This window comes from Hyla sarda, chromosome 3, assembly GCF_029499605.1.
Source record: "Hyla sarda isolate aHylSar1 chromosome 3, aHylSar1.hap1, whole genome shotgun sequence".
NCBI classification, from domain to species: domain Eukaryota; kingdom Metazoa; phylum Chordata; class Amphibia; order Anura; family Hylidae; genus Hyla; species Hyla sarda.
In genome coordinates, this window is record NC_079191.1 from 336,659,034 (window position 1) to 336,675,278 (window position 16,245).

The 16,245-nt window shown below is 37.8% G+C and overlaps 1 protein-coding gene across 12 annotated transcripts in view; it reads left to right on the top strand.

Moving 5' to 3' along the window:
- UTRN (utrophin) overlaps nt 1–6,289 on the top strand; it is a 702,825-nt gene extending 696,536 nt beyond the window's left edge. For all 12 annotated transcript variants that reach the window (XM_056567370.1, XM_056567374.1, XM_056567371.1 and 9 more), the window contains 2 exons: nt 697–719; nt 3,876–6,289. In XM_056567370.1, the coding sequence (XP_056423345.1) occupies nt 697–719; nt 3,876–3,884 (32 nt within the window). In that variant the 3' untranslated portion in view covers nt 3,885–6,289. The remainder of the gene's footprint in view (nt 1–696; nt 720–3,875) is intronic.
- Nucleotides 6,290–16,245: the final 9,956 nt, after the last annotated feature.

The following is a 16,245-nucleotide window of genomic DNA, read 5'->3' on the forward strand; positions in this document are numbered from 1 at the left end:
AAAACGGAATGGTTGCAAAAGTGCATATATACACACACACACACACACACACATATATTCTTGAAAGTATAAGTACATGCACATTGATTTATTCGCAATTTTACCTAAATCAATAAAAAAAAATTGTTTCTACCCCCCCCCCCCCCGCCATTACTGTTCTCCTTTTCTTAGGGGAGTTAATATGTTACATCTTTCGTGTGAAATTGACTCCATCTTGGGTTAGCTGAGCTGCTTTTGAATATTGCTCTTTTTATTGAGCATTATAAATCCTTCTGCTTGTCTGCTGTGATGGGGAATGGCTTACATGCCGCACACATTTAATCATCTGAAAGGTTACGCTGTGTTGTATGGGACCTATTTGGGCTTAAGAGGATCTTCTAGTTTAGCTTAGAGATGGGATTGGTTCTGAGTAAATGTCAAGTTTACAATCGCCAAGTGCACCATATATTTTTCTTCTGTGAAATCACTTGCATTATGAGAACGTCTGTATTGTTTGACTCTGTGTGCAGAAAATAAGTCTGTAATTGAAGAATTATAGGCTGCTAGCTTAATAAGCGCACTAAGAAATAAACGGCGGTTTTCTGCCGTCCTTTTCTCATTTTCAAAGCCGCCAGACTGCTTGTTTACAGCACGCTTGATCTTTAATGTTATGTTTTATCGCTGAACACTAATGGATTTTTCTTTTAATATTTGCAGCAAGTGTTTCTGGAAGACAGCAGGTACGATTAATTTTCAATTTACCTACTATGCAATAAAAGGCTTATGTAAAACAAAATCTTTTGTTAAGAAAATATTGAATGCAATGAAAAAAGATAATGGGAGCTCAACATAAGACAAAGACCTGAACCGAGGATACTGTGATACACGTTACCCAAAGTGTCAAATGCTAGAAGAAACCAACAGAAGTTTGCAAAAATTCCAACAGTCCTGCTAGGTTAAGGATATTGAGAAGAAATGTTCAATAATGTAAAATTAATAAATATTAATTATAGTATACTATGCTGTCTTCTGCAAGGGCCCTTGCATTAGACATAACTTATATATGATAAAACTAATAAATTCGATAGATACTAGTTGTATATTCTAAGAGAAATGCTCATAAATTATAACATATAAAATGCATAGAATAAATCAAATTAAAAAAATATTATAATATAGAACTTAGTCCCCAATTTGGCAAGCTGAGTATGATGTGGGGCTAATGTCTATTAGTAACATATATGGACAACAAGTTAATGTCTCATAATTCCTTGCTCGTTAGATAACAGGTAAATGTCTCTCTGCAATTGGACAACTTCAAATGAAAAGCTGCCTTTTATGGTATTGGCTTGGGCGGTGCCGTGCCGAATTCTGAATAGCTAGATGATGCTGGTATGTCCTGGAGACATGCGCTTTGTAGCGCTGGAGTACCCCGTTTGTGTCCCAGCTTGATCGGAGACACCGTATCTGGATACGAGCTGCCCATCAATCTACACTGGTATCACCGGTAAGAGGCACCTAGTGCCAACTTCCTACCCCACTTCTACTACTTATTTTCCTGTGCCGTCAGGGTAACAGTGGGCTATTAACAGGGGGAATCCAGCGCTGCAGAGCGCAAATACGAGGTCCTTATTTTCAATCCCCACCCCACTCAGGACCCATGTTTGCATTATCCCTGCGCCGCCAGGATAGAGTGGGACACAAACAGGGGTACTCCAGCGCTACAAAGCGCTTGTGTATGGAACATACCAGCATCATCTAGCTATTCAGAATTCGGCACGGCACCGCCCAAGCCAATACCATAAGAGGCAGCTTTTCATTTGAACTTGTCCGATATTACGGAGAGACATTTACCTGTTATCTAACAAGCAAGGAAATATGAGACATTAACTTGTTGTCCATATATGTTACTAATAAACATTAGCCCAACATCATACTCAGCTTGCCAAATTGGGGACTAAGTTCTATTTTATTCGATTTATTCTATGAATTTTATATGTTATAATTTCTGAGCATTTCTTATAGAATATACAACTAGTATCTATCGCATTTATTAGTTTTATCATATATAAGTTATGTCTAATGCAAGGGCCCCTGCAGAAGACAGCATCGTATACTATCATAAATATTTATTCATTTTACATTATTGAACATTTCTTCTCACTATCCTTAACCTAGGAGGACTGTTGCAATTTTTGCAAACTTCTGTTGGTTTCTATTAAGAAAATATTGAGTCATGAGGCAACTGTGTGATGTTTTATGTTTAACAATTAACGCAGTTTCTTAAATCACGTCCATTATTATCCCCTTGTAACTTATTTGCTCTACTAACTTTAGTGACAAAGGTGGGCAGATGACCACCATTACCAAGGATGGCCATGCTGGTCAACATGATCATTTTAAAATGTGCACAGTTTGTAAACTTTTTCCAGTATGAGCACCTAAGTGTCAAACACATACTGGGCCGGGGGTACAGAGGTACATAGTCTCCTCTGACGCATAAAAATACACCATTATTATAAATGGCACATGGTAGGTGGGATGCCCCTTCAGGTTACATCTGAGAGACATGATTCATGCATAACAACTTCTTCGGTAAATTTTACTATCATTGTTGTATGAGTTCTTACCTCTGAAACCATAAGATCCCTTTGGCATTTGGCATTTTTTTAATGGTCTTTGTTATTTAAACATAACAAAAAATATACACTTATAAGGGGGACTTCAAATGAAGCTGGATGGATATTGCTGAGAGCCGAGGAGTGAAGTGCTTAAAGGAATGATCCAGCTGATTTCTTTAAAACCATTGAAGTGTGTGGAGACAAATTGTAATACCATATACAACCTGAGGACAGGTGTGGCAATGTTTTTGGAACAGATTAGCTGCTTTTCTATTCCTGAATAACAGCTGTATGAAGAACGCTCAGGAGCTGAGTGCATTTTATACCCAGTGGGTCCCAGTTGCTATCAGCAGCCAGGACCCACGGCTAATGATGGACTTTGATGATCGGGCCAATGTCTGGCATTAACCCTTTAGACTACACAATGAAAGTTGATTACGACATAGCCTGTAGTATGTGTCCTTAAGGTGTTAAGTCCCGCTCGTTCTACTGATCAATGGATTTCTCAGCAGTGAGAAACCGACTGATCAAAACTTTTGAGATATCTCTGTAAGTGTAGTCATGGTTTTCGGCAAAATAATTTGTTGAAAAATTTGTATGTTTGTATTTTAAGATATCTTTTTAATAAATGCAGTAGGGATGCTGGTTAAAGGGGTTATCCACCATAAGGTGATTTTAGCACGTACCTGGCAGACAGTAATGGACATGCTTAGGAAGGATCTGCACTTGTCTTGGGGCAAATGGCTATGTTGTGAGATTACCATAACACTGTGGCTAGCTTTTTGTGAACTTGTATTTCCGGTTTGACTTTTCTTTTTTTGACTACAAGTCCCACAATTCCATGTTCCTCCCTCCCACACATCAGCCACTCCACCCATTGAAACATAAATGAGCAGCATCCATTCAAAAGACCTGTGGTTTTCAATCAGGGTGCCTACAGCTGTTGCATTAGTTGCAGATTGATCCCTCTCCCACCAAGCGATTGCTCCACCCATTGAAACCTGTCATCAGCTGACTAGTGAGTAAGGTCTCGGCAAAAATGGAAAAAATCTGAGACAATAGTAATTTTGTATGCTGTTAAAAATAAATATTGGGGTGAAAATCACATAAGAATTGTGAGAAAACCGTCACACACAGGTACAGACTCTATATTATGAAATACACTAACTTTATAGCCTCTGTAGCATAGTCAAATAAAAAACAATCCTGAAATACCCCTTTAAACGTTGGAAAATATTTTACATTTTAAAATATTTTTTTTTTTGTTCTGTGCAGGCAATGTGAATGAATCATCCATGAAAACATCCCTTCTTACAACATCTAATGAAAGATTCTGTTCATGAAGAGTTGCCCGGGACGGCAGAGCTTTCTGTGTGTTCTACTGAAGGCATATGACACTGAATACCCAAAGATGAAGATGTGTTTTTACATACTGTCTGTCCTCTATATTTCTTCTCTTTCTATGCAAATGTAAATTAATGATCTGTGGAGTATTTGGTATTTAGGTATTCATATGTCATTTGTATAAATACGTATAAACAATATTAAGACGAGGCAAAGGGAGGTTCTGGGGTTTCTATGGTATTTTTTTATATATAAGTGTAATTGACCCCAGTCTGTAGTGTAATTTACACACTGCACATTCCCTGAATACATGCGGCAGCTTAGCTACATACTCATCACCATTGTACGGCTTATAACTCATGATGTATCGAACTGCCAACATCTTGTTTCCTGTCTTTCGTGTTAAGATCATCATTACAGCCATAGGTCATGTAGATACATCGTGGACACTATGTTTGGAACATCTTTAGGCACCTAATGGAATAAGCATAATGTAATTGCCAAATGTGGCTCATAGTGATCAGAATTACAAAAGAATTAGATTTATTTGAAACCCTAACAAACGTGATAGATGCACTAGGGCTGATCTCTATTGTCAGAGAGGGTTCCTTTCACCTACGCTACATCTATACAAGTGCAAGTCATTTTTTGAACCACATTATACACTTTGTTATCATTGCACACATAAGACGTATCATCAGTAAGGTCTAATAGGTTATTGTGAATTAACCCATAAGAAATAGACCCTTTGTATCTTGTCTTCTACTAGACCTGGGGGACACATTATGTAAGAGCTTAGACCCACAAAGAATCTTCTGGTACTCTGGTGGGCCATTGCCATCATGCTGATCTCTACATAACATTCTGCTATCAGTTACATTCGATTGTGTACATTTTAGAATGTCGCATGTGACAGCAAATATATTTTTAGGTCCAGTTTGAGGTCAAAAAGAAAAATCCTGTTATGCATATACCACTAGGTATTAGCCACTAATGTCTGTGCTTGTTATAAGTAAAATGCAACTTGATGATTATTGATGTTCACTAAACACTCATATAAAGTCACTGGAGCTATATTTATTCTAACAGTAGGCTGTTTTACAACAGGGAGGATTTACAGATCCAGCTGAATGCAGATTTGGTGCCAACTTTATATAAGCTTTAGTCTATAGTTAATTAATTTTGACACTAATCAAACTCTATGGAACAGTTCATGCCAAGTGGAGAAGATTAGCCCGGCTCTGAGCAGATTTTAGTGCAGAGTCATGAGATAGATCTATTTTGTGGAAGGCTGCTTGCCTTTACATTTTAGTTCATCGTGTAATATGAATTAAAGTTGGCGACAAAATATTTCAATCTTGTCATTCCCCATAGTTTTACTGAATAGCTAGGCATTAAAATGGATTTTTGTTGGTGACAAGTTGGGGATTTTACTCAGTAGAGTTTATTAAAATCTACATGCCTAAAATATTTGGGGTCCATTTGGCTTTGCGTAACATTTACCATGTATAACCTGACAGCAACATTTTTCACAATCCTACATATTACAGAGTTTTGACAAGGTTGCTTTCCAGATAGAGCTTGCATAGACATTGGTGTTGTATGCATTAATCCTCAAGTAGATCACATCATTGGAGTCATCAAACATTTTAGTTTATGACAGATACATTTGAGAATTGGCAGGGTACCAAATACTTAGTAGAAAGTGGAAAAAAGGTGAATCACATTTTTATATGAACACAGTATTTTGAGCTCCGTTATATTTCTAAGTTAGTGGTTGCTTTAGTTTTTGAGTTCTGGGATAAGACAATTTTTCTAATAGAGGCTTAAAATATAAGGACACCCTTGCACTGATTGATTTTATTGCTTATTTGCTTACTTAAAGGGTACTCTGCTGCTCAGAGTTTGGAACAAACTGTTTTGAACGCTGGAACTGCCACCGATAGCTCGTGATGTCATAGCCCCGGCCCTCATGACATCACGCCCTGCCCCCTCAATCCAAGTCTATGTGCGGGGAGCGTGACAGCTGTCATGCCCCCTCCCATAGACTTGCATTGAGGGGGCGTGGCGTGACATGAGGGGGCGGGGCTGTGACATCACAAACTCCCGTCTCCAGCGTTCGGAACAGTTTGTTCCAAACACTGAGCAGCTGAGTACCCCTTTAATGTAACCATTTTAAATAGTCTTCATTTAAAATGTCTTAGCATTTTTCAGCTGTAGAGTCTGTGCAGCACCTTCACATAGCTAACTGTCCTGCTGCTTTTGATATAGTTTTGACAGCACTTTGCTCCTGGCTGTGTTGGCTCTCTTTGCTCTCTTAGGGGGAGATTTATCAAAACTTGTGCAGAGGAAAACTTGCCCTGTTACCCATAGCAACCAATCAGATCGCTTCTTTCATTTTTAACAAGGCCTCTTCAAAATGAAAGAAGTGATCTGATTGGCTGCTATGGGCAACTGGGCAAGTTTTCCTCTGCACAGGTTTTGATAAATCTCCCCCTTAGTGATAGATATTTTAGCAAGGGGGGAGGAGGTTTTATACAGTGTGGAGAGGGAGGAAAGCTTCCAAGTCTTCAGAGAAGGAAAATCACAGAATGGAGAGCACACACATGGTGGTCTGCAAGCAGAGGGTGTACATCACAAAGATGTGTAGCAGTGTGCAGAAAGAGCAGACAATTCAGGGCAGACTGCAAAGGATTTTTTAGCATCAGTGTCTGTCAGGAGAAGGGAGAAGAGATACGTAGTGGTCTGGAGAAGGAGAAAGCAGTACAGGAATAAAGCTGTACTGATACATACACAAGAGCTAGTTCAAGCAGTAGCATCCAGGGCTCACAGAGCTCAATTCCAGCATGTATTACTGGGAGGGACATGACCGCATCAGAAAAGTCTTGGACAAGGAGTAGGTTGCATGCCTTACACCAAGAGGTCTCAAAACGAATGATGGAATGGAGACTGCAGCCTGAAACTTAGTGCCACTATTGGACTTGGTAACTAATAAGATTTTTCAGTGTCAAAGGCGTCCATAGCCTTTAATAAATGTTTTATCCATCAGTGCCTGGAAATACAACACAGTAGTTTGTACAGTAGTGAAACAGAGCAATGCCCCTTTTTTAACATTTAATTAAACACCATTTAGTGCCAGAATAGGTGGTAAATACATAATTTGAGCGCATTTGAAAAAGTGTAGTTGTGCACGGTGTATGAGAATATAGGGCAGTTACAACATGTTGAAGGATACACAGAATAAAAAATGTTTGGCACACATTTGTGACTATTTAGAATATGCCCCCAAGCTGAAACCAACATAAGTATTTGTACAACTTTGAGCCCAAAAAGATTGTGACTTTTTATAAATGTGCTGCATTTAGCTGTATCTATACCAATTCTCATGTTCATAAACACAAGGACTCCATTTTACTTTTGCGCAAGGATAATATTAATCTTCTTGTTCATTATTTTGGGAAAGGAACATCCCTCTAATGCCACTGGCCTGAAGGAATGATTTCACTGTGGAATAATAAAAAATAAAACAACTCAAACAAATAAACCTAAAATGCCAAATATACTTTGCTTTGGAAGACAGACAACCCGTGTTTTGTGTAAATACATTTGTGCTACAAAACCACTCGGTCAGGTTTTAGTTGGCATTGTATGATAAGAAAAATGAAGGAAAGTCTCTATATTTATATGTGTTCCCTGTATGAAATTGCTTCTCAAGCTGCATCTTTTGCTTCTATATAAGAAAATCCTTCTACTAATAGGGAGGCCTTACGGTTCGGCACCTATGGTCTATGGCCAAAAATGTAAATTCGGTCAAAGTTGATGTTTTTCTCCAAAGGCTTTCTCTCTAGCACAATATACCATGAGCTCAGAATGTTTTTTAACTGCAAATGAGAGGTTTATATTTTTGAGAAAAAAGATTGGGATGGGGGAGGGTATAAGCCTTTAGGACATGGTGAACTGTATTTTTCTTGAACTTTGTAGGATAGAAAAAAAGAACAAAAAGTTACATTACAAAAAGTGGAAGCCATGTTCACCTTTCTACCTCAGCCCCATCAGCCTTTAGTGCTAGCTCTAGACATAGTTTCATGGTAGCTGCAGAGGTCATATGGTATAGGAAGGGAGCAGATTGCAGGGGTAGATATTTGGATCTGTTTTCTTTCCTTTTCTTCTGCTCCTTGTAAAATCTTTCCTGAATATGATATTGTACACATCATTTTAGTGTGCATATAAGTATGACAGTACTCCAGATATATATGTAAATATATATATATATAGATGCAAATCAAAAAATGTTTCAGAATCTTGTAATACCTTTTTTATTGGACTAACAGCATTTTGTAGAGAAGCTTTCGGGATTCTTCCCTTTTTCAAGTCCAAAGCAAATCTAAGCTCACAAGCAGAAGACACAGGTTTCATCTGACAAATATGCCGGGGTTAAGACAATAGATGTGGAGAAAGCTTGTCTCTACAAAATTCTGTTAGTCCAATAAAAAAGGTATTACAAGATACTGCAACATTTTTTGATTTGCATCTGCATCATTGGACTAATACGGCTACTTAAATTTACTATATATATATATATATATATATATATATATATATATATATATATATATATATATAGTTCTTTGTTCTTTCACAATTTGTGATCATTTGTGCTGATATCCACTATACCACCTGCTGTGACAACATACTGGAAAAGAAAACAGTCTGTTGTATACTCAATAAACTGCCTTTTTAACACAAAGGTGATTCAGTTATTTAAAGGGGTACAACCTAAAGAAATAAACTCAAGCTTTTGTTATGAAAAACGGTCAAATGTGTGGGAAAGGGTAAGACATCCTACCTCAATGCCTCAAATCCCTGAGCAATCTGATAAACTGTGTTATTCCATTCATAATACATCACCCTCCATAGCGCTTTTGGCTGTGCAAGAACCTGCAGAAATATAATCATTTTGAAGAATGTTTTCTCCCTTGAATTCTGCTCTCTGGTTATTGGGGTTGGAAGAAAAAAATATATATTAAGGAAATGTTTCTATTAAATTCAAACATGTTTTTTTTCTTCCTTACAATTCCCCTTGAACAATGTCAACGAAGACTATTATCCTCTGTCACCTTCATATGAAATCTCAAAGGTAAACAATCCTGCCATAGCTGTTTGTAAAATTGCCCTCTACATACATATTTAATACTTTATGGGGATCCATGTAAGCAGAGCTCAAGTCTACAAAATTAAAGTGTTTTCTTTTTAAGACAATTGAAGCCAAGAAAGAGTCACATTAAAGATATAAAAATTGTAATTACATTATTTTTCTTCAAGCCTTTGAAGGGGATCTTTTGTTCGAAAATTGTCTATTGTTTAATCAACTTTTTATATTAAACATATTTTTTAAATTATCCATATTATTGAATCATTGACCACTGAGCCCCACAATAGTCTGACACGTCCTGTTTAAAGATCCCTTCTCAGTCATCTCTTTGCCATAGGATGCAGAATTACAGTGATAGCACTTCAATAAAAATACCAGAGACAGATAACATACAATCTTTTCATTGCACAAAGGTATGCACACAACTAAATGCCCTTTTACATGGCCTGAGGAGCTGCAGGTAACTCATAGGCTCAACAAACAAGATCACCCAGATCAGTACCTGTTTGCTGAGTTATCACCAGGCTTGACCAGTCATGCAGCCGGGCTGTACCAACAATTGTTGGATCATTCATGAGGCCTATTAACTTTATCTTTGTATGCCACACGTCATCTGGTTATGTGGGACGATTTGCTCCTGATAATAGAAATGGCCGCACAGAACCAGAAAATGAATGAGCTGATTGGATTGCAGGCCCTTTTACACTGACTTTTTATTAAGGGACGAGCATTCCGAGGAACGTTCATTCACCTGATAATAGGCCCACGTCAAAGGGCTTTTGAGTTCTACATCACTTGAGAAAAACAGACATGTTCGCACATCTACATCTAGCACAAAGATCAAAGATATGCTTCTCTCTCTCTCTCTCTCTCTATATAAATAGATATATATATATTTTGCACAGCGCTACAAGGATGCAAAAAATCAACAGTGGTTTCTTCACTCATGGCAAAAACATCAACGTTTCAGTTCACAAAGAGCCTTTTTCAAGCTAGTGATAAACAATTATCCTAGACGTGATAAAACAATTATCATAGTGTTAATACAATCAATTAAAATATTATTCAGTGCAGTACATATAGAACGATACATATTGTTACAAATCCAGTGCATACATATTTATATAATCACTACAGTGCATATTATTATAAGTAAAATGATATTGTGCAATATAAACTGAATGCTTGAAATATACAATCTTTGTTAATTGTTAATTAATCAACAACACATATATTCACAACTGTTTATTATGATTGTATATTGCCAGCTCCATACATGTGTCATGGCGGTGCTGGCGTGCTCCAAAACTCCTGCACCTGTGCAAGAAACACTTCCTGGGCGGTCCCATGGCACTGACCACATGATCTATAGCAGTCATGTGATATGGTCACATGTACAATCACTATGGTAGTGCAAAACGCTACTCTAAAACCTCCGAAAACTAGGAAAATCTATGAAAGGAGGCTGTAGATGCATACTACATAGAATCAAACTACTATAGGTATTCAATATAGGCTATGGGCTGATTATAAATAATACTAATTATAATGGTGGGCTATCAACTGTGGGAGACATTTAGGGGAATTGCAATAGATATCACACAAGTACCACACCGTGTGCATACTGGTCATCACTAAAACCGGTCTTTAGAGCACCATTGGTTACAAAAGCACAGTATAGTGGGTATTTTCATAGTCCATATTAGCTCCTACTTAACTGTGGGACCCCCGATTTCTCCCTCGCGATCGAGTCTGAAAACTGGGTGTCAGTGGAGGATCTCAGCCTTGAAAATCACTAGATCTCCATCAGCTGAGGTCTCAGCAGCCACAGTATAAACTTGGAGCGCGCTTGCTTTCCAGCAGCGCACTCTATAGAGAACCAACTTTATTAGAGACACTTTATAAGACCAATTTTATTCGAGACTATTCGTTGTTCTAGTTCCCACAATGACCCCACAGTCTGCACCCATCTACATCTCTACCAAATAATATAATATAAAATTAAAGATATTATGTAAAGACAGTCTCCATGTAATTTATTATCCCCAAAAAATATAAAAATAATGAAAAATAAAAAAAAGACTATATTCCTCCAACTAAATCTCTCTATATGGCCAAATTTTCATATTCCTAAGACACATGTAAAGTATGCTGAATCCTCCCTTCCTCATATTCCATATATATATATATATATATATATATATATATATATATATATATATATATATGTATTTTGAAACGAAAAATACAAGATTATTGTGTATCAATCCTAACACTACTAATCCTTCCAACTATGTCAACATTATCCTGTGACAGACAAGGGGATTTGTCAAATGATCTAACATCTATTAGCAAATATTTCTATAGTCAGTTCCTTATCCCATTTTGAGAAACCATACCTAGAGAATATCATGAAAAAATCTTATACCACACTAAATTCTATATTGAGCCCATTAGGGCGCAGCATGTTCAATTGATTAATTCACTACATCTCTATTTTTTTAAGGATGGACAATCTATCTCTGCCCCTTTTCGGAACAGGGACATAGTCAATGGCCATGATCCGTAGTTCATTCTCCGTATGGCCAGTCTCACACAAATTTTTCGAGACTGGCAGGTGGCTATTTACCCTAGTTTTAAGGCTCCAGGTGGTTTGGCCTAAATAGAGTAGTTTACAGGGGCAGATGAGAACATATACGACCCAAACTGAATCGCATGTTAAAAAGTACTTAAGTTTGTACACTTTCTTAGTAAATGGATGTATAAATTGGCTGCCTTTACTCATTTAATACAGTTAATACATGACAAGCACGGAAATGAGCCTATTCTTTTAGAACCCAAAAATTTCAGACCCTCTGTCTTCTCAGTGTATGCTTCTGTTTTTACATGTCTATCTCTCAAGTTTTTAGATCTTTTGTAAGACATCAGGGGATTGGATGAGAATTCCTGGATAGTAGGTAAACTCTCTCATGATTTACCAATATTTGTTGAGAATTTTAGAGATTAATCCACTATGCTGATTACATGTGGAGACAAACTCTTTTGGATTGTTTTAACCTTACTCGCCAATGGGGTTCTCTATCCAGGGATGCTACCCTCTTTGATGATGATGGTGTAATGATTAAAACCCTAGACCATATGACTGACAAGTTTTTTGAAGAGGGGATATCCGTATAAAATCATTGATGAACACAGAAAGAGGGTAGAATCCCTGTATAGAGAAACCACATTGGTGAGTAAGGTTAAAGCAGTCCAAAAGAGAATTCCATTTGTCTCCACATATAATCAGCATAGTGGATTGATCTCTAAAATTCTCAACAAATATTGGTAAATCATCAGAGAGAGTTTTCCTACTATCCAGGAATTCTCATCCAATCCCTTGATGTCTTACAAAGACCTAAAAACTTGATAAATAGACTTGTAAAAACAAGTACTGAGAAGACAGAGGGTCTGACATTTTTGGGTTCTAAAAGAATAGGCTCACTTCCGTGCTGGTCATGTATTAACTGTAATAAAATGAGTAAAGGCAGCCAATTTATACATCCGGTTACTAAGAAAGTGTACAAACTTAAGTACTTTTTAACATGCGATTCAGTTTGGGTCATTTATGTTTTCATCTACCCCTGTAAACTATTCTATGTAGGCCAAACCATCTGAAGCCTTAAAACTAGGGTAAATAACCACCGCTATAGCATTAGGAAACATAAAATAGACCTGCCAGTCTCAAAACATTTTTGTGAGACTGGCCATACGGAGAGTTAACTATGGTTCATGGCCATTGACTATGTACCTGTTCCAAAAAGGGACAGGGATAGATTGCCCATCCTTAAAAAAAAGAGAGATGTGGTGGATTCATCAATTAAACACACTGCACCCTAATGGGCTCAATGTAGAATTTAGTGTGATATAAGATTTTTTCATGACATTCTCTAGGTATGGTTTTCTCAGGATGGCATAAGGAACTGACTATAGAAATATTTGCTAATAGATGTTAATCAATTGGCAAATCCCCTTGACTGTCACAGAATAATGTTGACATAGTTGGACGTATTAGGATTGATACGTAATCTTTTATTTTTCATTTCAAACTACCTTATATGTATGAGTTTACTCATTTCCTTCTTTGTTTCTTTTTAGAATCTTACTTCAAGAATGTGGAATATGAAGAAGGGAGGATACAGCTTACTTTACATGTGTCTTAGGAATATGAAAATTTGACCATATAGAGCCATTTAGTTGGAAGAATATAGTCTTTTTTTCCCCTTATTTTTATATTTTTTGGGTGATAATAAATTACATGGAGACTGTCTTTGCATACTATCTTTAATTTTGTATTACATTATTTGGTAGAGATGTAGATGGGTGCAGACTGTGGGGTCATTGTGGAAGCTAGAACAATGAATGGTCCCAAATAACACTGGTCTTATATAGTGTTGACAGGGGGTCTCGAATAAAGTTGGTTCTTTATATCAGGGTTTGTGGTGCTGGAAAGCGGGCGCGCTCCAAGTTTATACTGTGGGTGGTGAAACCTCAGCTGTTGGAGATCTAGTGATTTTCTAGGCTGAGATCCCTCATTGACACCCAGTTTTTTAAATCAACTGGTGCCAGAAAGAAACAGATTTGTAAATTACTAGGAAACAAGAGAGGAAGAAATATGTGCAGCTCACAATTAGTCATAGACTATTGAAGAAAGTGTCCATTCATATACCCTGAAATGCATCTAGTCAGTTTGCGGACCTTCACTGACTGACTGTACTTGGCACTTAAATTTTATCTGGACATACCTCTGTGACCTTGCTGGTCCGGTCCGGAGACGACCCTGTTGATCTTGCCACTCCGGTCCATAATTTACATCTAGTTTTGAGTGGATCCTCAGCGAGCTGTGGAATCAAAGCACATCCTGCAGGTGCTGGCACTGACATCACACGCCACCCTCACGAGGCAGAGGCATCTACTACCGGTCTGCTGCAGACCTGGTCTCCACGGCAGGACTTTTCCACCAGCGAGTGCCACCTCTGAAAGTGTCCATCCCTGACGCCTGCCAGCGCCGGGACTCGGAGGTAGCCCACCTGCAGTGACCATCCAAGTGCTAGATCCATCCAGCCTCACGGGAGTCTTCCGCTCTCAGGACCGGTAATGTACCACCAAGCTGCCTGTTATCTGTCCTGACACAGTGATACAGTGAAACTAACAACTGTGAACTTTAATACTTCCTCAGTTTAACACACCAAACATTGTTTCATTGCCATCCATTAAGAGGAACTTGTTACAATATTACATTATCATCTCTCCAGCGAAAAGGACTGATTTCCAAGAGACTTTCTGGCAATTCAAGGGTCTTTATCAGCATATTTTGCCTTCACTATTTCAGTGCAATTTGTCTATAACTGTTCCAGTTTAATAGTGCATTCTGTGATATTAATTAGTTACCAGTGATAGTCTATTTTAGGTTATTGTCTACTCCTCTCACAAGGGGCCCCTTGTGAGGTGGAATATTTTATATCAATTTTTAATAAAATCTGTATATCCTATTATAATTGAAGCACGATCCTTGTTTCCTTCAAATGATTCAGTTTACCTTCCTTGAGGTCTGGGTACTTTTGTCTCTTTTTCTAAGATTTGTAAATTACTTCTATTAAAAATTCTTAATCCTTTCAGTACTTATTAGCTGCTATATACTACAGAGGAAATGGTTTTCTTTTTGGAACACAGCTCTCTGCTGAAATCTCTGTCCATTTTAAGAACTGTCCAGAGTAGGAGAGTATGCTGCTCCGGACAGTTCCTAAAATGGACAGAGATGTCAGCAGAGAGCACTGTGGTCATGATGTCAGCATAGAGCACTATGTTCCAAAAAGAAAACCATTTCCTCTGTAGTATACATACCCTAAAAAGTACTGGGAAGATTAAGATTTTTTTTATAGAAGTAATTTACAAATCTGTTTAACTTTCTGGCACCAGTTGATTTAAAAAAAAAAGTTTTCCACAGGAGTACTCCTTTAAGTAGGAGCTAATACTGACTATGAAAATACCCACTATACTGTGCTTTTGTAACCAATGGTGTTCTAATGACCGGTTTTAGTGATGACTAGTATGCACACAGTGTGGCACTTGTGTGATATCTATTGCAATTCCCCTAAATGTCTCCCACAGTTGATAGCCCATCATTATAATTAGTATTATTTATAATCAGCCCATAGCCTATATTGAATACCTATAGTAGTTTGATTCTATGTAGTATGCATCTACAGCCTCCTTTCATAGATTTTCCTAGTTTTCGGAGGTTTTAGAGTTGCGTTATGCACTACCATAGTGATTGTACATCTGACCGTATCACATGACTGCTATAGATCATGTGGTCAGTGCCACGTGACCACCCGTATAGGAAGTGTTTCTTGCACAGGTGCAGTTATTTTGGAGCACATCGGAGCCGCCATGACACATGTATGGAGCTGGTAAGGAATCTTCCTCCTTACATTGGCAATATACAATCATAATATACAGTTGTTAATATATGTGTTGTTGATTAATAATTAACAAAGAGTGTATGTTTCAAACGTTCAGTTTATATTGCACAATGTCACTTTACTTATAATATGCACTGTAGTGATTATATAACTATGTATGCACTGAATTGTGCTGCACTGGATTGTTCTGCACTGAATAATATTTTCATTGATTGTATTAACACTATGATAATTGTTTGAGCACATATCTAGGTATAAATACCCCCTCCTGCACTGTGTATCACTAGCTTGAAAAAGGCTCTTTGTGAACTGAAACGTTGCTGGTTTTTGCCATGAGTGAATTAACCACTGTTGTTTTTTTTGCATCCTTGGAGCGCTGTGCAAATTTTTGGTTTGCTATTTACATGGACCCTGGCCAGGTTTAAGGCGCTGGCACCCACTGCAGTTGAAGTTGGATAAGTAGTGCTGCATTTTCTTGTTGATATATATATATATATATATATGTAACTATACAAGTTGTTTGTGTACATTATGATCATAACATTCAAGCCCGGTAGCCATGGCCACCTGTGTGTAGGAAGTCCCTAGCGTCCCTACATAAAATGGCATGACCACCACCGCCATGACCGCAGTGCCAATAGAGAGAACAGCCCAGTAGCAGAGCAGCCCCAATGCTGCCCAAAGT